At 36.0% G+C, this 22,404-nt stretch overlaps 1 protein-coding gene across 3 annotated transcripts in view; it reads right to left on the minus strand.

Annotated features, from left to right (window-relative positions):
• Positions 1 to 2,447: 2,447 nt before the first annotated feature.
• KCTD9 (potassium channel tetramerization domain containing 9) overlaps positions 2,448 to 22,404 on the minus strand; it is a 34,333-nt gene continuing 14,376 nt past the window's right edge. Inside the window, exons 4-12 of one of the 3 annotated variants that reach the window (XM_004382164.1) lie at positions 17,201 to 17,294; positions 16,512 to 16,570; positions 16,185 to 16,313; positions 14,017 to 14,084; positions 13,834 to 13,929; positions 12,763 to 12,912; positions 8,519 to 8,624; positions 7,623 to 7,756; positions 3,715 to 5,806 (exon numbers count right to left, since the gene is read on the minus strand). In XM_004382164.1, coding sequence (XP_004382221.1) covers positions 5,690 to 5,806; positions 7,623 to 7,756; positions 8,519 to 8,624; positions 12,763 to 12,912; positions 13,834 to 13,929; positions 14,017 to 14,084; positions 16,185 to 16,313; positions 16,512 to 16,570; positions 17,201 to 17,294 — 953 coding nt within the window. In that variant the 3' untranslated portion in view covers positions 3,715 to 5,689. Of the gene's footprint in view, positions 5,807 to 7,622; positions 7,757 to 8,518; positions 8,625 to 12,762; positions 12,913 to 13,833; positions 13,930 to 14,016; positions 14,085 to 16,184; positions 16,314 to 16,511; positions 16,571 to 17,200; positions 17,295 to 22,404 lie in introns of all 3 variants that reach the window. The other 2 variants (XM_023736711.1, XM_023736710.1) reach the window with 2 other exon arrangements.

The following is a 22,404-nucleotide window of genomic DNA, read 5'->3' on the forward strand; positions in this document are numbered from 1 at the left end:
AGATGCTTTGAATAATAAAAGTGTCATTCTGACATCCAGGGGTAGAATCTCATCTCACTAATACATAGGTAATGAGTATTTTTCAAGAAGAGTTCATCATGTTGGAACAGTGTTAAACTGTCCAACTGACTTCCTGCTTGCTGAAAAAGGTGTGCTTCTAATAGTGTTACTTAAGCAGAAAAGGTGATGTCTGGTTAGCACAAATGAAATGGGAGTTAGGACTTCTGATCGCTTAGTAAAGTATCACTAGTTGTTGTGTAGGTTATTTCTATCAGTTGGTATTGTTTGAAAAATGCTTTGAAATGTTTAGCTGAATACAGCAACATGGTTTATGAATTCATTCATTATGCTTTATGTCCTCTAAGTCTGCATTAGTATTATCTTAAGTTCACATAGATCTCAAAGGCAAAGGCCAAATGTGTTTTGTCTTATTTTCTATAGCACCAAATAGGATATCAAACAAATATGTACAGGTAGTCCCTGACTTATAATGGGGCTGTGTTCCTAGTCATTGTCAGTTGGTTCTGACGTGAGTAGAATACCTAACTTTTTCTTAGTTTTCATTATGATTGCCTTTTATTATCAGTATCGTTATAAATCCAATCTTCGGAGCCCTGGTGGCACAGTGGTTAAGAGCTCAGCTGCTAACCAAAAAGTCAGCAGTTCCAATCCACCAGCTGCTCTGTTATGGATTGAAAAATATGTATATCAATTTGGCTAGGCCATGATTCCAGTATTGTGTGATTGTCCACCATTTTGTCATCTGATGTGATTTTCCTATATGTTGTAAATCCTGCCTCTATGATATTAATGAGGGGGGATAGGCAGCAGTTATGTTAATGAGGCATGGCTCAATCTACAAGATTGAATTGTGTCTTGAGACAATTTCTTTTAAGATATAAAAGAGAGACAGGGGGACTTCATACCAACAAGAAAGCAGCACCAGGAGCAGAGTGCATCCTTTGGACCCGGGGTTCCTGCGCAGAGAAGCTCCTAGTCCAGGAGAAGATTGATGAGAAGGACCTTCCTCCACAGCTGATAGAGAAAGACTTTCCTTGAAACTGTGCCCTAAATTTGGGGTTCTATCCTACTAGACTGTGAGAGAATAAACTTCTGTTTGTTAAATCCATCCACTTGTTGTATTTCTGTTATAGCAACAGTAGATGACTAAGATAGAATTTGGTACTGAGAGACTGGGGTGCTGCTCTAACCTAAAATGTGAAGGCAGTTTTGAAACTGTGAATGGATAGGGGACTCAGATGGAAGTGAGGACAACTGTTAACATCGGAGGCAGCACAATGGTGAGACACAGCAGCAGAGGATCGGCAGCAGTGGAACCAGGAGACCAGTGCGAGACGGTGCTGGAGCTGACCCATGGAGCAAGAGAGCTGAGTGCCTTTGCATAGGAAGCTTCCTGGCAGAGTGGGGTGCCTCCAGGCACTTATTGGTGGAGCTAGGCTTGCTGACCCAAGGAGCAAGAGAGCTGAGCGCTTTCCAGCCAAAGTTTACTGGCAGAGTGGGGTGTCTCCAGGCACTTATTGGTGGAGCTGCAAATCTTTGGAACACCTGCCCCAGCAGGGCAGATGCAGGCGTGAGGCCCGAGGGCCAAGAGGCCAGGAACCAGGAAGCAGAAGCTGAGGAGACAAGGAACACGGGAAGCTGAGCTGCCTCAGTCTCAAGGGTATGGCCATGATCTCTGGGGTTTCAAAGTGTGGAACCATGGCCTCTGGTGTTTCTAAGGGTGGATTTGCCACTCAGATGGACTAGGAGAATGGTGTGTGCCTAAAGCCAAGGGAAAAGAGTTGCTGTCCCAGTGGGCCTGGAAGGCAGAGCTGAAGCCCAGAGCCAAGGGATCTCCACTCAGAATCCGGAGAGTATGGCCAATACCTCAAGCCTGGAGGGCAGGATCATCGTGTAAATTGTCTTAAGCAAACAGAGGATTATTTTCAAAGCCTTGACAGCTAATGTAATGTGTTCTGCTGACTTGCGTGGTGCCTGTTATCCCTCCTTTCCCTCCAGTTTCTCCCATTTGTAATGGAAATGTTTAGGTTGTGCCTCTTCTGCCGTTGTACCTTTTGAACCAGATAACTTGTATTCTAGATTTCACAGATGAAGAGGAATTTTTGGATTTTGGACTTGGAGTTAAGGCTTTTGCTACAATATGATGGGGTAAATATGTTTTGCATGTTGCAAGGATGTGATTTTTCAGAGGCCAAAGGGTGGAATGTCACTAGATGACTAAGACATACTCCTTAGAAATCCTGTGAGGCAGTTCTACTCTGTCCTATAGGGTCACTATGAGTTGAAATTGACTCGACGGCAACAGGTTTTTGGTTTCGGTTTATTATCAATATCTTTATAAATCCGATCTGTCTTTGGGGGTTGGAAACATTACATATAAACTTAGATATATTTTCATACATCCATACATAAAAAAATACACACATCAGTAAAGGATGGACGATGTTGGCATTTTGTCAGTTGCAGTAATAACTCCACTTGTGGAAGGTTCTGATCATCTGGGTTATTATCCCTGGAAATGGGGATAGTGTTTCTACTCAGAAAATTAGTGAGAGTTGTCTGTATGGTCCTTTTACATGCTACAACACTGTATGCAGTACATATTACTAATGATAAGATGTATTTTTTTTAAAAAAAGTAGTAACCCAAACTACCTGTATTTTTTCTTTTTGGTGACAAGCTTTGAAGTCTGTTAGGATATCCAGGGATAGGCCAATTTACCAGGGAGTTAAATTTAATAAATTGAGTTTTAATAATTGGATTTTATAGTCATAAATTTTTTCTAGAAAATTAGAGCCTTAGAGGAAAAACTGCTTCATTTTCAACATTAAAAGAAACTTCAAAATCATTAAAATGCAACAATGATGACTTAGTGATCTTGTTGAGTGACAGATGGGGAAAAAAAAAACAAAAACTCTTTTTGCCCTAATGTGAAATCTCAGCAGGTAAAACTTGTGGTTAACTCTTGTTGTCATGTCTAATCAGGCTGTGAAAGGTTTTAAGAGAATTAATCCTTAGATAAGGTGTTTTACACTGAAAAACATGTAACCACTTTTCTTTGTAGTGGTATAAACACTACCTCCTTGGGCATTTAACTAGGTTCTAAGGTTTTTCATATATTAACGAAGACTCAGAGTTGACTTTAATGGGCAGATTTACAGTATAAACAATCCATAAAATAAACAACTGGAGAAAATATTTTAAGTCTTGACTTATGATAATAAATGAATGTATGTTTCCTACTATAATTTCCTTGAAAATATAGTTAAAGGAACTGGACTAGAGTGTAACATGTATTGCTTTAGTCAATTACTCGAGTACTGAATTTTACCAATGCAGATAATCTAGCTAATTTACGTTTAAAGTCTTTTTCTAGCCCTCCCTTTAACAATTGTGCTTTGACCTATGTGTACCAACAGCATGTTCTATCACTAGGGTTAACAGAAGTTTTATTTTCAAAACTTCCTCCCTCCTTAAAATTCTCTTTCCTAGTTTTCAAGTGAAAATTGTCTTTGGGGCAACGTATTTAACCAGCCTAATAAAACTAACCGGTAATGTGCACCAACTAGAGAGTAACACAAACAAACTAAATGAATTATTGAAAGGCAATCTTTTCTTATGTTTAAAATGAATAAAGTTTCTTCATGTTGGTAGCACAGTGGATTTTAAAAACAGGATCATAAAATAATCCTGTTTAAAGAAATAAGTTTAATGGCACTTTCCAAGAGACTAATCCATAATAGATGTCGTGCTGCATTTCCTTTTCCACCCAGACCCTCACACATTTAAGACACATTGAAGAAATATGAGTAAAATAGGGAAAGTGCTGATTCTTCAAAAGCAAGAGAAGAAACTCCTTCTCAACATTTCATATCGTTTATTAATGCAATATACATTGGATCCAAAATCTTCAGTTTCTAAGCATACCACGTTCAGATCTTTCTGCAGTTTTAGGTTATGCCTACAGAGGTACCTTTTAGTGAATGAACAAGACATTCTATAATTATTGAAAATATAGTACAGAGTGAAATGCTTTAAATATAATTTAGGCACATATTGATTATGAAAATAGATATCTCTCAATACAATACTTCCCTGTCTCAGTAAAAATAATAAAGCAAAGAAAATAATTCATTTCTAAAGTTGCTTTCCTTTATCTGTAAAGGTCTGATCTCCCACTATGCATGTGTACTCTTTACTGTTAAGGAAAGCTTTGCATATGTATGTATAGAAGAATAAACTACATAAATATTAAAGACATATCATTCTCCCAAAGGAGATAAAGGTGGTTTTTAATGATTCATTGCCTCAAACTGATGAGTCTGTAGAATTCAGAGCCCATCTGGACACAGCTAACATCCCTGCTCTTGGGGTGGATGTAAGGACACTGGGGTATTGGTAAGGAAGGACAGGCCCTATAGCTGCTGCTACAGGGAGATAACTCAAGAAAACTGGGCTAAAATTTGTTTTAAAACACAGTAAATAAAAGAACCACAGGAGCTGGCTGACTGATATTACATCCTGGACCAGCCAACTACCTTTATTTTTATTTCTTTATGTATTTGGTGGCTATAATCAACTTGTCAGTTTAAATCCCTCATTCCCCATTGCAGGGCTTTAGTTGTAATTATATTATGCTGACTTCTAAGAGGTGACTTTGCCATATTCATTCATATTTTATAGTTTTGATTGCAATGGATTTAAACTTAATACCTATTTCTAAACTGGCCCTGTTTAAACTATTTGGCATTTGAATTAAGTGAATATTAATGATGCGCCTTGGTTCTTTGGTACCAAAGTATCATCATATGCTTATTTTGATTGTATATGAGACCATTAGTCTAGTAGTGTAAATTCATAAAATTGCCTGGCCTGGTGTTGAGCAGAACTTGCTTATAATGAATTTCAGTTTTTCAATTTAGGATGTTCATTTAAAAGTTGTAACTATATGTAAATTCTTCCTCCATCTTGGGAGTTCCACTGTACTTTCAGCATGAAAATTCTGTATAACTCTGTCTTTCCTTCCACTCTATCTCAATCAGTAAGAATGAGAGATTTCTTTAATTCAGCTACTGTTTTGTTCTAAAAAGTAAACATTATAAAAATGAACCTGAAAAGAGAGTCTTGGGGAGTGGTCTCACCATATGCATATGGTTTGACAGGCATTTAAAGTAGGGGAGGCATCACTAAAGCTATTTATAAACCTGAACAATCTTTTCAAAATTTTCATAAGGTTTAACAATTTAAATATCCATACTGCATCTAGAGATTCAATAAATATAATTGCATATGTTGTGCTTTTCATAAATTAAAATCTTCAAATGCATTTCAAACCAAGATGGTATCTCCACATCATGCCTATTTAAAAGCAAATATAGTAGATATTATTCCTGGTCATAAAGTCAGGCAAATCCCCCTACCCCATTCAAAAGGCAGCACTATAATCTAGATTCCCTATATCTATTATATGAGTGCTTCTCCTTTATAATCAGAATGTGGAAAAAAGGGCATTTTTTCCCCCTTATGCACCACTGAGAACAAGCATAATCTTCTAAAATTTCTTTTAGTCCCTTAGTTATTTCTTCTAGACAACTGAGCGGGTGGAGAAAGAAAAGTGATAAGCAAAATATTTCTCATCTTGGGCATCTTTCTCCAGCCCCTAAAATTCTCATCTGACACTTTGTGACATATGCAGTGGTGTCAACATCTCTTCAAATATAGCTCCCTTCACATTAGAACCTCTCAGGTTGGCTTCTTGAAGATCACACCCAGACAGATCACAGTTCTGCAAGATAAAACAATATCCATATAACTAATACAGGGATTCAAGGTTTCCTCTCAAAATGATTTCTGATGTGTATTAGGAAAATGCTCCTATATAATACAACTCAGTTAACTTCCTGAAAAGTTCTGACCATATACTCTAAAGTCAGATTTTCTTCTATCTGCATCTGTTATCTCTAACTGATGCTCAGGCTGATCACCACAAACATATATAAAAAAAGGTAAAAGAAGAAGTACTTCCCTTCTGTTCATATATTTTAGAATCAGGCATTTAAAATCCAGAATGAATTCCACTGTAACAAATACTTCCTAAACAATTTTAACCACAATTCCTATCCAACAACAACAACAACAAAATTCAGGAAAAGGGCGAGACTAAGAAATTATCTGAGAGAGAGGTTCTACTAATAAGTAAATTCTGTAATAGATCTTTCCATTCTCCAACCCTAACATTTGTATATCAGGGGACTTTTTTTAAAACCCCAAATTTATATGTACAATTCAATGAGTTTTGATAGATGTATACAGTAGTGTAACCACCACCACTAATTTCTCTTGAGATCACAGAGTGAAAGATCAGACAGGGTTCTGGATAAGTTCCTGGGAGCACTGGGGGACAATGGTTACAGAAGGGTGACTGCACATAGCTTCAGGAGGACAGAATATCAGCAGCTGCCTCGCAACAGTCAACCTGACCAGTTTTTGCAATCAGCTGGATAGAGCAAGGCTTTTGCTCCTTAAGAACTGACTATATGTAACTAAAACCAAGGGGAAAAAATATATGCAATCTTAGACGACAGTTATAATAAAAAAATTAAATAACTATGCTCACAGTAGGATTGTACCTTCAGCCTTGGGCTGGTTCTTTTTGCCTCTAAATTTAAAGTGGCCTGCTATTCTGCTGCTGAGAGCTATCAAGAGATCAAGGAAAAACGTTTTTTAAAAAAATTAATAGCAAACTAAAATTTGACATACTGTTCTCTGTAATCCAATCTATGCTAGATTTTCTTCTATAGAGCTGTGCTGATCAATATGGTAGCCACCAGCCACACATGGCTATCTACATTTAAATAATTAAAATTAAATAAAATAAAAAAAAGCAGTTTCTCGGTTGCGCAAGCCACATTTCAAGTGCTCAACAGCCATAGAGTGCCTACTGTACTGAACAGCACAGATGTAACACTCCCATCACTGCAGAAAGTGACGTGGATAGCACTGATGCAGACCTGTCAACAGCTACATTCTACTAGTCTACTAGCTGAATTTGCAAATCAAGAAGACATACGGCATACGATTCTCATGAAAAAGATGACTGGAAAAAATTAAAATCTCAAGGTGAAATTAAAAAAGAATATACCAATTTAGAATGGGCTTTTCCTGAACCTGATTTCAAACCTGGATATCATTTAAATTTCTCAAGTAGTTCAAAGACATAATCTGGCCCCACTGTAAGAAAACAAAAAGAAAATTCTACTTGGGATTAAAATTTAAGAAAAACTCAGTAAATTAGATTAATAAAGCATTTATCAAATTTATTTACTTGAGAAAGACCCAAGGAAAAGGAGAGAAATAAGACAGTCAGATAAATTTTCAAATCTGAAACTGGCATCAATTACTTATGTAACTGAATTCTGCTCTTTAATTCAAATTTGTTTAAAAAACAAATTGAAATGAAAACCCATTCCTCCAGCTGACAGAATACTGGCATGTTACCTGGCAGTTTTTACTAGCCAACTACTTTATGATTTCAATAAACTTTGTGTGAGATCCTCAGTAATTCTAGATCAACACACCCTTTTGAAAAGCTGCCGACTCACCTCTAAATCAGTTCCTGCCAGAGTCGCTCCTCTGAGGTTGCAGTTCTTCAACTTTGCATTTTTTAATGTAGCAACTCGCAGGTTAATTCCTGTCATCTGACTTCCTTCCATGTCCACACCTTTCAGATTAGCACCTGAAGTGAACACATTTATGGGTATTTAAACTTAAAAATGTTTATAGTTATCCACGTTCAAGAAACTGCAAAGTGACTTAATGAAGGTGAACGATGACAGCCTCCTTTAACTTTCAGAAGTAAATCTGTGAACTGTAAATCTCAGCCTCTCAGCCAATTTACAGCCTAAATTTTTATATATAAAGAGTTCATTGTCAAAGACCTGTTTGCTTATAGTATAAATGAAGAATGTTTTAGGATATCTTATCGAGGGGGAGGAATTCATTTGGGTCTTATGATAATTTGTGCTTTTATCATATGCCTCTGTAAGTTTATGACAATGGAGAAAGCACTATGTCTCCTAAATACAAGAGTAAACAAAGTGACCAGTTTATAGACACAACAAACCAATAATGAATTCATAAGCAAAACATTAAATCTAAAAATGACAAAAACTGCCTGGCTTCGTGCAAACTGAAATCCTTCCTTTTGGCTAGTATAAAAATATTGTGTTCTATTTGAAGTTTAAGATGTTAGTATTTAATTATCCAACTAAAGTTTATTAAATATCACAGGCTAGATTTCTTCTTGGTCCTCAGGTTGATTAGTGTATGACTGATACCAAACAGAGGCATCTTACACCTCTGCAAATAATCTGAATATGATGACACAAGAAAGCTTCCCCCCGACAGTTATCCTGTTTTATCCTTAGCAATTATTTTGCTGGCTTTTTACACGTTATGGTACGTTTCCACCACAGAAAAGGTAATTGTAGGATCTCACCTTCTAAATTGGCTTTAAGACCAGAGGGATCCTCAAAATTACACTGTTTCAGGGATGCCCCTTCAGCGTTAGAACAGAGCATCTTGACCCCCTGGAGATTTGCACACTGGCAAAGAAAAAAGAAAAGTCCATGTTTGAAGGTCTAGAATTTTGTTTGGAAAAGAAAAACTTGGCTCAAACAGTAAAAGAAAAAATTTTCTATTCAATACACTCACAATCAGACTTTTCCAACTGAACCCAACAGAACTGAGAACTGTTCTACAGAAACAGTTCTTTTAGACTGTTTTAAAAGCATCAAACTAACAACAGCTGCCCACGTCACATGAAACATAAGGGTTTAGATAAAGAAGTTGAGGGGAGTCAGAACTATGACATCCCTGTTTCTACTTTTAAAAACAGCCCTGGGTATAATAATATGACAGTCAAATATATGGATAAGACAAGCAAAAACTAATTAGGGGTTTGGGCTTTTTCTTCCTCATTCTAAATGGAGGAATCAATAAATGAAATCTTTGATTTTCCAAGATGTTACTATCATCTTCATTTCAAAATACTAATGCCAGCAACTAAAGGCATCATGTAGCTACAAAACACTAACAAGTTGTTTGTCAAGTCTTTGTGTACCAACCATTGCTATACAATATTGCCAACCTCGAGCACACAAATCACGGTTCAAAATAATCTTTATACAGAGAGTAAAACGGTAGAAAATGCTAAGGGATTTAAGTTAGGTTAACTCATTTCAAAGGGTTCAATGCCATCATCAGATCTGAACTCTTAACAACTACTAGATCGGCCAGGAAGCTTATCTATAAAGCTGACATTAAAATCACACCTTCTTCACAAATTTTGACGAATCAAAGGAAATGATGAATGTGAAAATGTTTTAAAAACTGTAAGGCATTATAGGAATGATCAGTACAGTTATTATTATGATTAGACCAGTCATGTTACCTAAAAATACTAAGGCTAATCAAGTCATGTGACAGTCGAAACTATCAAGAAAAATCCTTGTTTTATAGGTACCACTTCAATCACCCTATAGTCAATTCTAATAAAGGGAGCTGAAATACAGACCACTTCAAATCACAGGTAACTGACAACATGTGTGCATTCCACCTATGCCCGTGCCTTAACAGAAGGTGCTGCAGAAACTTGGACTGCATAGCACGGTTAATAAGGACTCGGAAGGACCAAATTAACTAAAAGATGGCTGGATTTTATGTACTTGAAAATACAACATGACAGGAAGCTGGTACATGCAAATGTCTCTGATCGTCTACGTAATGCTCCCAGGTAAAACAGACTAAACACTGTCAAAAGTTTCCAAGGTAATTTTGTAAGTACTACTCTATACTCAGGGCTGCACTATGGAATCTCATAAAGAAGCAAATATATGAGAAATTTCTGTGAAATTTTCTATCTTCAACCGCATAAAGCATTGCATCCTCTATTCCTCAAACAGTAAAGCAGATCACCACCAACACTGAGATTGCTGAAGTCACCTAGTACACCAGCATTGCAACTATAAGAACTGTGCTGTCTTACTATATTGAGAGGGGCAAAGTGATTTGATAAAAACAGGTTACCACTGTTATTTTTAAAGTATGATAATGGTATTAAGATTATGTTTTAAAAGTGGTCAATTATCTTTAAAAAATAAATTAAAAAATATTTACAGGTGAAATAATATGATTCACTTCAAAATAATCCAGGGAGAGGTACAGATGAAACAAATGGGTCATATGTTTATGCTGAAGCTGGGTGATGGAGGTAAAAGTGGGATTAAATATACTATTCTATTTTTGTATATGTTTGACATTTTCCAAATGAAAAGTCATTTAAAAAAAAGAAATAAGGAAAACAAAACACATGCTTTAAGATTCTAGTTCCAGCTCTGCTATAAACTAGCCATTTGGTCTGCAAGTCTCTAGGTCTCAGTTTCTCAATCTGTAAAACAATAGTGTCATATTAGGTAATTGTCAAGGTCCCTCTAGTTCTTACCATTCTATACGTCTTGGATGGGGAATATGCAATGGGTAGGGAAAGGCTGAAGTATTATTATTATTTTTATTTATTTACTTTTAATTCTTTTTTTAAAATTGTACTTCAGGTAAACAGAACAAATAGTTTCTCATTTAACAGTCAGTACACATATTGTTTTATGACATTGGTTAACAACTCCACGACATGTCAACACTTCCCCTTCTCGAACTTGGAGGACCTTTTTTTTTTTTTGGGTGAAAATATACATAGCCAAAGATACACCATTTAAAAAATTTCTAAATGTACAATTCAGTGACATCGATTACGTTCTGCCAGTTGTGCTGCTATTCTCACTTTAGATGAAGGTTTACAGAACAAAATAGTTTCTCATTAAACAGTTAGTGCACATGTTGCCCTATGACAATGGTTAACAACCCCACTGCATGTCAACACTGTCCTTACTCAACCTTGGGTTCCCTATCACCAGGTTTCCTGTCCCCTTCTGCCTTCTAGTCCTTGTCCCTGGACTGCTGTGCCTCATTACTCCCGTTTTGTTTTATGAGGCTGTCCAATCCCGGCTGAATGGTGAACCTCGGGAGTGACTTCACCACTGAGCTAAAAGGGTGTCTGGGGGCCATTCTCTCGAGGTTTCTCCATAACAGCTGAATTATTATATTAGCTTCTATGCAGTATGTTCAAGTCAATAATGGCAGGCAAAGCATATAGAAGAAACACTCTAAAGCATACTGAAAATAGTGTGGCACACAAATGGACTGCAGAACCAAGATAGCAACTGAGAGATCACCTTGGTTTATAGCAGAATCGGATGCTTCCTATGGCAAAGGTTTCATAGCCCATGAGGGAAAGACACAAAGCCACAAATTGGGTAAGAAGTTAAAAAAGAATGGTGGAACCATTAGATGCATCTTATGTGGCAGCATGTATCAAATTCTGTGGACACTGCAGTACATATGGCTATTAATTAGCAGCCATCTTCACATGCCAAGGACAATTAGAAATTAGTTTTGACTCTCACGGCCTACACATTCTGGGCAATGACTCTTCAACATGAACCATTTTTACTATTAATACTTAACCTTCTTATTCTATAGCACATCCGTTTATCAAGTATTTATATATATATATATATATATACACACACACACTCAATATCTATTTTGGCTTTCACATCAATTATACCATATGGATAGAGTAAGCATCATGAGCCCTATTTTACAGATATGAAAATTATGGCTCAGGTTCAAAGTTAGTAATACTATAATTAAACAGAATTCCAAACCAGTTGTATTGACTGATCCAGTTCATCTGTCTTATCTTTTTTTCTTCTTAATAAAAACAAACTGAGCTGCCTCTCAGCAATAAGTCCTTCAACCCTCTTCCTTGCACTGTTAGCCTCTGGACTATTTTGCTACCAACTGGAACCTTCAACATAAAATGGAACAAGGAGAGCGACAGTTCTGAAATGAATATTGACAGATTTTGATACTAGCTCTAATATAAGCTTCAAGAGAAATACGCTGCAATAAAGAAATTAAAAAATTTATTATAATTCTATAAACATTCACTGAATGACTACTCAAAGCAAGGTACTGTATTAGATACCGTTCATTTAAAAGGTGTACAGACATAGGCATTGGTATTAAAGAGCTTAAAGTTGTTAGAAGTTAATGGATTTCACTGTTGGTGCTACATGTCCTCTAATACCAAATAACACAGGTAACTGTAACATAAATATATACATATACATATATATACATGCATACACATATATACATGTACAAACATACATACAGAGAAAGGGAGAGGGCTATTGAGATGCTAACTTGCACAGACTGATGCCTACCATGTTCATTTAAAAATATCTTTGCCAAACACTTCTAGAGTAGGAATATTTTCCCATTCCAGAAACAAAGTTGTATAGAAGATTTCAAAGGTCCTTTTTAGCTTTACCCTTATAATTCACTGAAAACAGACAAATAAAGGGTACTCTATTGAGATTATGATCTACTTTCAAGATTAATTTCCTATTAGTTGCTAAACTTTTCAGGTTTATGTTTAACAAAGGCTATCAAAGTAACAAAACCAACCATTTCACTTTCAGAGCCTTCAGTTTTATCATCAACTTAGTAAATTATCTTTTAAAGTAAAAGCTCCAGTAAGAGACATAATTCCTGCTCTTCGAGACTGTTCAATAGACTTAAAATCTAATTTTTTCTTTAACCAAAAATGATTCTTACATCAAGCACTGATCCAGATAGATCAGCTCGTTCAAGATTTGCAAAGCAGAGATTAGCATGTGCAAGATTGCAGCGGCTTAAATTGGCCATTTTGAAGTTAATGTATCGAAGGTCCAAACGAGAAAGATCAGCACCACTGAAGTTTAAACCCTAAAATTAAAAAACACAAACTGTCACAATATTTAAACCATCTGTGTGTATTAAATTTAATTACTATAACTAACCATCAAGTTTTTTTTAGAAGCAATCGGCAGTTCAGTCATTTGGAGTTTATTACAAAACATAATCAAATGGAATTTAGATACATAAAATAAGTATACTTAATGGATTCCTGGTAAAAGAAACTCTATACATATATTGGAATATAGCCTGGCTATATCACACTTACATGCAGAAGTTTCTAAAGAGGGATATCTGTTAGTCACCTACCTACTGATAAGTGTTACAGTAAAACCAAAAACCAAACCCATTGACGTTGAATCGATTCCGACTCATAGTGACCCTACAGGACAGAGTAGAACTGCCCCATGGGATTTCCAAGAAGCAGCTGGTAGATTTGAACTGCTGACCTTCTGGTTAGCAGCTGAGCTCCTAACCACTGTGCCACCAGGGCTCCAGTGTTATGTATTTTAGTTAAACCTGAATACAGTTAAATTATTTTATTAATGCAATAATTCAAGACAGTTTTATTTAAAAAATGAGTATTTTTGGTTTTAAAAATCTTTAACGTTAAAATATATAAAAGTATCTGCCACTGACTGGCCATACGTAGCAACTGTACAAACAATTAAGCTTTCATTTTAATTGCTGCAATTTCCACACATTACTCAAAAATTGCTACACGAGGCACAGACAATAAAAAAGGCTGTTGCTTCTCTTTTTTTGCTAATTATTCTGGGATTAAATCAATGTTATCACCAATAATTAAATTATATCTATCACGAAAAAGGAAAATAAGGCAAAAACAAAAAACAAAAAAACCTCCTACAAAATAAACCCCTAGAGAAATAAAAACATTATTCACAGATTTTCTGTTATAAATAACCCCATAGGAAAGTCTGCTTTAACTACCTGGCAACGTAATTCTGACTTGGTTGGAGTGGCTAGCAGAAATCGTACAAATTCCTTTCGGGATATTGGTGAGTGATCCTCTGGTGGTTGAGAATTCTTGGAAAAGATATTAAGAAATTAGTAGGGCATTTTGGGAGACAGCTACAATGAATGCAATATTTGCGAATGTAAAAAGAGCTTTACCTTTATTGCCACTTCTAGGTGTTCAATCAATGAATCAATACCAAAAAATCTGGCTTCTTCTAACACACCTATCAGAACAAAAATGATTTGACTTACAGAAAATTATTCATTTTCGTATTTATAAAATTATTTATGCTAAGTTCTCATAATGGAACTGAAATTGAACAAGTAGGCCATTAGTCAACATAGAAGTACCTGATGTTTAGAACATATATATAGAATATTTTAAAACATGTGAGACAAAGAAGCTTTTCTATATAGTTTACAGACTGCAAAAGGAAAAAACAGGAATCTAATGAATTAGAATGAAAGCCTTCCATATTTCAAAATTATTTCTAGTAATTACTTTTAATAGGCCATAGGCAAGAAATCTTAATATCGCATATGCATAATATAGTTGATTCAGTGATTTGATTGTGAATCCAATAAAAATGATTTTAGTTCACCAAATTTTAACATTTCATTGACTTTTTAATGGAGCAGATCTGAATAAGTTTGTCACAAATACATTTTACTTGTTGAATTAGAAGATTATAGAAATGAATAAAGCAAGCCAGCTTCACAACAAATATTAAAAGTATAATTCAGAAACCTTTCTTATAGGAGAATCAATTAAAAAAAATTTTTTTAAATGATAAAAGGGATTTCATCCATCATTTACTTTGCTTAATCTGGCTAAAAATAATAATAAAAGGTCTCTACATCCTCCAGGTGACGTGGTATGCTTACTTCCTCATATCTGTTAAACATTTTCATCAGAGTATACAAGAATACATTTAGGATCCATTATCTTTCAAGTCCAGATCTTAGTCATTCAATTGGCTGAATCTACTTAGAAAAAAATTACTAAAGACTCAGAAATTACGAAGAAAATAAGAGACACAGTCCCTCCCGTCAAATGGCCCCAAGTTAATAAGGGTAACAAGTATATAAGGGAACTATCAAATCAGAAACATAACTTAGATATAGAAAACCACAAACAGTTACTTGGAAAGAATATTATCTTTTCTGGGACAACCGAACTCCACCTCCAATATTCCAACTGCAAAAGAAAGGCCATCTGATTTACAGCCTACCACTCAGGTACGCACTCTGGCATAAGGCTTCCAGTCCATACCAGAATGGCTCCACCTCTGGATGCATCATGAAGAGGCTGTCACACTGTGACATCTGTCCCTGGTAGAAACCCATCACGAAAGAGGTTCTAGTGGGCCTCACTCTCCGTTTGCCAAGATCTTCTGAGTAAATCAGAAATCTCTCAGGGAATGTGGTAAGGATTTTTTAAGGTTCAATTTTGAACCTTAAAAACTTCCAACAATCTTATAAATAAAAAAGACATTCATGGAGAACAGCTGAGGAATTGAAGTATACTTGGTGTATGTTCTGCTGTGTATATTCTCAATAACAACAATAAAATAAATAAAATTTAGAAAAAAAGAAAAAAAAAAAAAGGCTCTGGCCCCCTAAGTCCATATTACCACATGGCAAAACTCTGCTGAAGCTGAGTAGGTGTGTGTACTAGAGATTGTACACTCCCCACCACTCCTCAAGTACTAATATTAGACCCAATTCAGTCACCTGCAGGCCTGTAAGTTTAATGTAACCATTGGTTTACAAGGACTTTCATCTAGATCATGTCATGAATCTTCATAAAAATCTTGTGAAGTAGGCAGGAATGAGAGTATTTTTAATATCCATTTTTTCAAAAGGGGCTCAGAGAGATAAAATGACTTTCATCAAGTTAAACATCTACTAAGCTGTAGAGTTAAGACTCTAATCCAGTCTTGTGATTTAAAAGCATGGTTTCCCCTTCTGAACACTCTACTTCTCAACATAATGGGAAGGTCCATAATTTGAAGTCAAGCCACAGCCACAACTCTTTTTAAAACAAACAAAATCCTTTAAAGTCCCTTGTGACAGAATGTAAATCTATTTAGAATCTAAAATTGGAATTTATGGGTTAGACACATACCTATATATGCAAATATATCTGTCTGTGCCTATATTTCTGTAACTATACATATTCATATATTTGTGAAAACATTTCGTTTAAGAAATGGAAAAGATATACTTTCACTTTAAAAAAATATACTACACCACTGGGTAAGTGAAAACGAATTAAAAATCCTGAACTGACAAAAATGTGAAGAATCATATTAAAAACTCACCCAGTAAATTAATGCCATCGTTAACAATGAGCTGTCCATGCCTCAAATAGTTCAAAATGGGTTCAAAGTACTCAGGACTTCGGTCAATTAAGAAAGCTCCTCTATGGTCTTGCTTATTTCCCCAGACATCTGTGTTATCATTAAAATGAACAAAGCCCCCATAAAGAGAAAACAAAGTTAGAAATTTAAGGAATAAAAATTTTGTAAAGTTTTTACTCTTATAAAATTATTGATATCCTTAAAAAGTACGGAAGTAACAGGAGTTTAAAAAGTTAATATAGACACAAATAGAGCATACAAAATATGAAAACAATGTGCTCTACTTACCTTTGTCCTTAAACATGTGGGCCAGCATACTGTCAGGTTCTTTATTCACTAAAGTGCTCCTAAGAATTCAGGGAAAAAAATTGATTTCTCCATTTGTCTTTATAAAGAAACATATTTAAGTCAAGAGTATACTCGATCCCAGCTGCTCTCTCAAAAAGATGCATGCTACAACCTGGTAGGAGTAATGCTGGGAAACAAAAACGTGCAGTAAGTTGCCATTTATCAAAATCCCTTCTAATCTGGTACTTCCTTTGATTTAAATCTTGTTTTAGCTTCCTTTTATTTAAATAATAATATAAGCTTCTAGCAAGCTAGAATATCAAAATACTCATGATCTTCAACACTAACATTTTCTGATCCCTTTAATATAAGCAGTTATATTCTCTACACATTTCAATGTTGTTAATTTTAGCTTTTGCAAGTGTGTATATTACTTGATATCTAAAAACCTACTTCTAAAACACTAAATGCATGCTTTCCATGGTTTTGCTGGAATGACTTCTAAACCATTTTCTACTTTTTTTCTTTTAAAAAGTCTTTCTAAAAATGGTTTCACACTATGGTACACTGTATATTTAAGCAGCATTTGAGTATCTTTTAAGGAAACTGGCAAACTGAAGGAAAGAACAAACAGTGCCTACTGTTTCTCTTTTTAACAGACACACACACACATACACATAAACACCTACCGTGTAGTTGTAAAGTACCGCCCTCCAACATTTAATGTTAGCCAGTCTGTGTGGGATCCTGTCAGTCCTTCAGGTTTAGAATCTGTCTGAGGATCTAGAATGACATATAGAAAATAATAAAAATATTAAGATTGGAGATTCTGGGAGGATGGCAATGGCATAATTTTTTAAACTAAATACACACATAAAACCATACCAAAACTACTAGGATAGCAAAACCCAAACCCATAGACAGCATTTAAAACAAAACTAGGTGATAAGGTATTCCCACAAACACCAACAGCTTAAGAACACCATCTGTGAAGGGAAAAACAGGGAGAAGCAAGAGCACATGTGATGAACTTGGGAATTCCAAAGTAATCCACAGATACTCACTTCAAAGCTCAGCAAGTGTACTTGAAAAGAGCAGACTGCAGGTGGGAGGCAAATGCCCACTCCAAAAGGGGGTGCTGCAAGTAGAGTTTGCAGTGAGATCTGAAGGGGCTACAAATGAGTTCTCAAAACCAACCAGTCAAACTCCCTTCTAGGACAAACCTCATACTGAGGATAAGATGCTGGGAATACAATCCAAGCTGAATGGGACAGAGACACTAAACGCCAAAAAGAAAAACAAAAAGGATTCCACAGAAAAGTTGAGGAGGTCTAACAAGCAGAATTTCTCAGAAAGTGAGCCCCATGTTTCTTAGCACTTCACAAAAACAATAGAAAAGGGAACATTAGAGTCATGAGATTATAAAAGGTTTTCTAAGTCACCTTCTTAAGAAAAACTAGTTTCATGGAATAAGGAGAAACAGAAAAGGACTGAGATCAAACCTCACACAAAATTATTAAAAGATTAAAAGAGAGTAATGAGAATTGCATTCCTATAAACAATGGAAACGTGCCAGAAAGAAATGCCCACAAAATAGATAAAAGCTATTATCTAATATCCTAAAACATATAAAAATAAGTAAATGATACAGAATATGAAAGAAGAACATAAACCAAAATTCATTAAACGAAGTGACAGTCCTCAGGAGGGAATAAGAAATAAAAGAAAAACCATTTCAGAAATGATGACTAATCTAAAAGAAACACAGGAGTGAATAAAGGGAAATAAAAGATGAAAAAGAAGCAAGTCTTAAAAATCAAAAAGAAATGAAGAAAAAGATGAAAAAGATTTAATAGAAGGTTTCAAATACAGTCATGCACCACATAACGTCCGTCTGGGCAACGTCCAACCGCATATATGTCCATATTCCCATAAAGTTATCCAGAGCCAGGTGGAGCCTGCAGCCCCACCCCATGCAGGAGCAAGGGAAGGAGAAAGGCTTGCAGTCACGTGCTGCTTAACATCCACGTTCAGGGAAACAGGGCTGGGAAATAGGATGCTGTGTGAACATATTATATACACACTCACCTCCTTTGGGGTCCCTTCCCCCTTGCTTGTAGCTCACTTGGGTGTAAGTCCAGACAGCCACCCACCCCTCCTTCCCTGCAAGCCTTTCTCCTTCCCTCGCTCCTTTGAGGGGTGTGGGATCACAGGCTCCTCCTCCTGCCAGTACTGTATAACTGGTCCATTACCCTAAGGAACATTATGTGGCACATAACTGTACAGTTTGTAAACGTCCACATCACATAACGTCCCATTTCACAGAATGTATCATGGACGTTAACTGATGTATGACTGCATGTAAGACAAGTATAGAAAATCCACCATCATATAAAGGAGTCCTGAAAAAAGACAGTCAAAGAAAGGAAACAAAATAAATACATACTTTAAAATTCAAGAAAACTTTTCTGAAATTAAAAAAAATAAAAATAAAAAGATTTGAAACTACATATTCAGAAGCCCACCACGTAATTAAGAAAATCAACCTAGAACAACCCAGAACACCAAGACATATCTACTAAAATTACTATACTTTAAAGAAAGAGAAAAATTCTTTGGAAGACCTATGAAAAACACTTGACTTATGAAAGTAAAAAATTAAGACTGTCATCAGATTTTTCAACATCACTTTATGCCAGAATAAAATGGAACAACATATTTAAAACACTTAAAGAAAGAAAATGTGAATCAAGAATTTTTTAACAGCTTCATTGAGGTATGATTGGTATACAATAAACTACACATATTTAAAGTTTACAGTTTGATACATTTTGACATATGACATTATATCCAGCCAAACTGGCTTTCAAGTATAAAATCCACGAACTATTATCAACATATAAGATGTCAAGAGAATACTGTTCTCACAAGTCCTTTCTGACGAATCTACTAGAGATGAAGTTTCAGACAGCCACTAGAGATATCAATAGAAGAACTAGAGGTAAGCATTAGATACACTTAAAGAAATAAGACTAAATGAGGGTTATAAGGGAGAGACTATAGAATATAATGGCTACATACTCCAAGAATACAGAAACAGTATAATTACTAAGGGGAGAAAAGAATGAACATATGCAAAAAAAGTTTAACCGTTTTTAGTAATCAACATTCATGCTGCAACTATTGGGACTGTTATTCTGACACTTTTATGTGTGTCTTATGTGGGATGAAGTAAATGAGTAATATGTGATTTTATAATTCTATCATTCCCTATGTCCCTCAGAACCAGGATTATTGATATGGAAGAAAAGAGACATTGATGTAAAATAGGAGCTAAATAAAAATCCTATAATCCTCAATATAAACTGGAAGTATTAGTATTAACCTATGAATTATTTTTGCTATCTACATATTATGTTATATATGATATATAAACTTAGTATCATACATAATATATATTATATATAAACTTCATCTCTAGCTACTATGTATTTCCAACTCTCTCCTCCAAAAAGGTCTAGTAACAATGATGAACCCAATAGCAATGAGGCTCCCTAGAACCCAGATTGTAGTCTTGAAATGACATTTCCCACTAAAAGAAATCAAGGTTTTGTAGAGAAAAGGTTGAGTCCATGTCTGGGACATGAAAAGTACAAGATGAACACCTTGTGATTTAACTGACTTGCCCTAAAACATAGAAGTGCAATAGTAGAAGAATAGCCCTTCAGTTGAGCAGCTATGAATCAGAAATCTGTGTCTAAGTAATTTATTCTGGATTCAGAACAAATATTCTTATAAAAATGTTATAAAATGGTAAAATTCCTAGGCCAGTTCACAAATATTTATTTGGATCTGCTGCCGCCCTGGTGGTGCAGTGGTTAAAGCACTCGGCTGCCAACCAAAAGGTCAGCAGTTCGAACCCAACTGCTCCTAGAGAGAAAGATGCAGCAGTTTGCTTCCATAAACATTTACAGTCTTGGAAACTCTATGGGGCAGTTCTACTCTGTCCTGTATGGTCACTATGAATTGGAATCTACTTGATGGCAATGGCTTTTTTTGGGGAGGTGGGGGGTTAAATTTTTAATAAGAAAAGAACTATTTTTTGCAGGAGAGGAGAGGAAGAGAGCAGGTTTCTCCTTTTGTAGCCAGAAGTAAATGCCCTCAGCAAAACTCTGAAATAAGTAGTCTGCCTTCGGCATTCTTCATCCCTTTTTCTGTATTGCCTAACAGTGTCTCCCACATCTTTTATCCTCTGTAATATACAAATTCTCAGTGGACCACCCACTTCAAAAAATGCCTAAAATCCAAAGTGCTTCACACTTTAAAATAACCTACCCTTTTCTCTTAATTAAAATTCATATTTTTTCAGTGTAGTTGACTTAACCCTCATAGCCTTTCCAACCTAATATGATGCCAAAAAATAATGACATTCTAAAGAGAAGCCTGTCAGCATATTATAATTAGCTGAATTATAGCTGTAAAGTAAAAAACAAACTTGCTAGAATACTACTTGCATTTCTTTTTCTTCTCAAACTTAATGCTTTAAGGCAGACGGTCCTATGGCAAAACCCTGGAAGGTTAAGACCTGGGCAGGCTTTGCTTTTTTGTTTGTATGTTTGCAATGAACCAATAACGTTAAATGCCTGTTGCCTGCCAGCCACTCTGTTAGGCCAATGGATAAAAGAAGATGAGAAACGTTTTTTGCTCAGTTTTAAGGTGGAGACAGACAAAGAAGAGCATGCGCTTGCTTCTAACTTAGCCTGTGCAATGATCCTGAGAACTACCTCCACTCACCAAATATAATTACTGTGACACTTAAAAAATAATCCTTAAACAAATACTTCAGAGTGTGATTGTTTGCAACTAAATAAATACTTGCTAAATAGGCTTTTTCTTTTGATGTACAATGTTATAAACTTTCTTCCATATCAAAAGGTAATCTGTGTGTGTGTGTGTTTGACCCCACTTTATGACTGATTTGATCACTATGAAGGACTGTCAAATAATACTTATGCCAGACTACCCCCATGCCATTTTACAGCTGGCGTCAGAAGTAGGATTCTTTGCAATGGCTCCAGACTCATGAAAGCATGGGACTTCGTAAGAGAAAGAACAAAGGGGCTTGGGAAGTGAAAGTTTTGATTCTTGGATGGTTGCTTTCGTTGTTGTTGCCTGTAATTGCTGAAGGAAAGGGTTAAGCTGCAGCTGAGGGGAGAAAAGTCCCACCTGAAGTGGTCTGGGTCATAAAGCCAGGCCAGATAAGCAGGATGACTGGTAAGAGGCCAGGGTCTACAGGTTCCACCCAGCCAGAGGCCCCAGACCATATGCATAAGAATAGGAAGATAGTTAAGGGGTAGAGAAGAGAAGATGAAACTGCAATATTTGAAAAGGGGTTATGAGTTTAGGATTATGTGTTTAATTGAATGTACTACGGATACTGACTGTTTCTCCAATCTAGTGTTGTAAACCTAAATGTATGGTAGAAATGAATATTGGGTGTTATAGATGACAGAGAGTTTGTAATTCCACCTTCAGTCAATACGTGATTGGATATGCTAAAAGGGGAGCTAGGATTTGCCTGAGGCAAACACAGGCTGTTGGTTTCAAAGCAGTAGCCCTGTGTATCGAATGGGGGCTTAGGTTGAAAACCTGAGCCCCGCCCAGATTTGCATTTGAAAAGACATGCAGAACTACCCAGAACTGCTAAGGGAACAAGAGATTTGCATTAGAAGCGCGGGGGAAAAAAAAGTGTTTTGCTTTTTGAATTTGAGCAAGCGGGCTTTGCTGTTGGATGCATTAAGGCAGGAAAAGTCAGTGCCCATCAGATGGAACCCCCTTCCAGGACTGGAAGTTAAAGGGAGCCTGTGAGTAGACAGGTTGGTCTGCTCTCTTG

The sequence above is a fragment of the Trichechus manatus genome, unplaced genomic scaffold, assembly GCF_000243295.1.
Source record: "Trichechus manatus latirostris isolate Lorelei unplaced genomic scaffold, TriManLat1.0 scaffold00091, whole genome shotgun sequence".
Classification (NCBI taxonomy): Eukaryota; Metazoa; Chordata; class Mammalia; order Sirenia; family Trichechidae; genus Trichechus; species Trichechus manatus.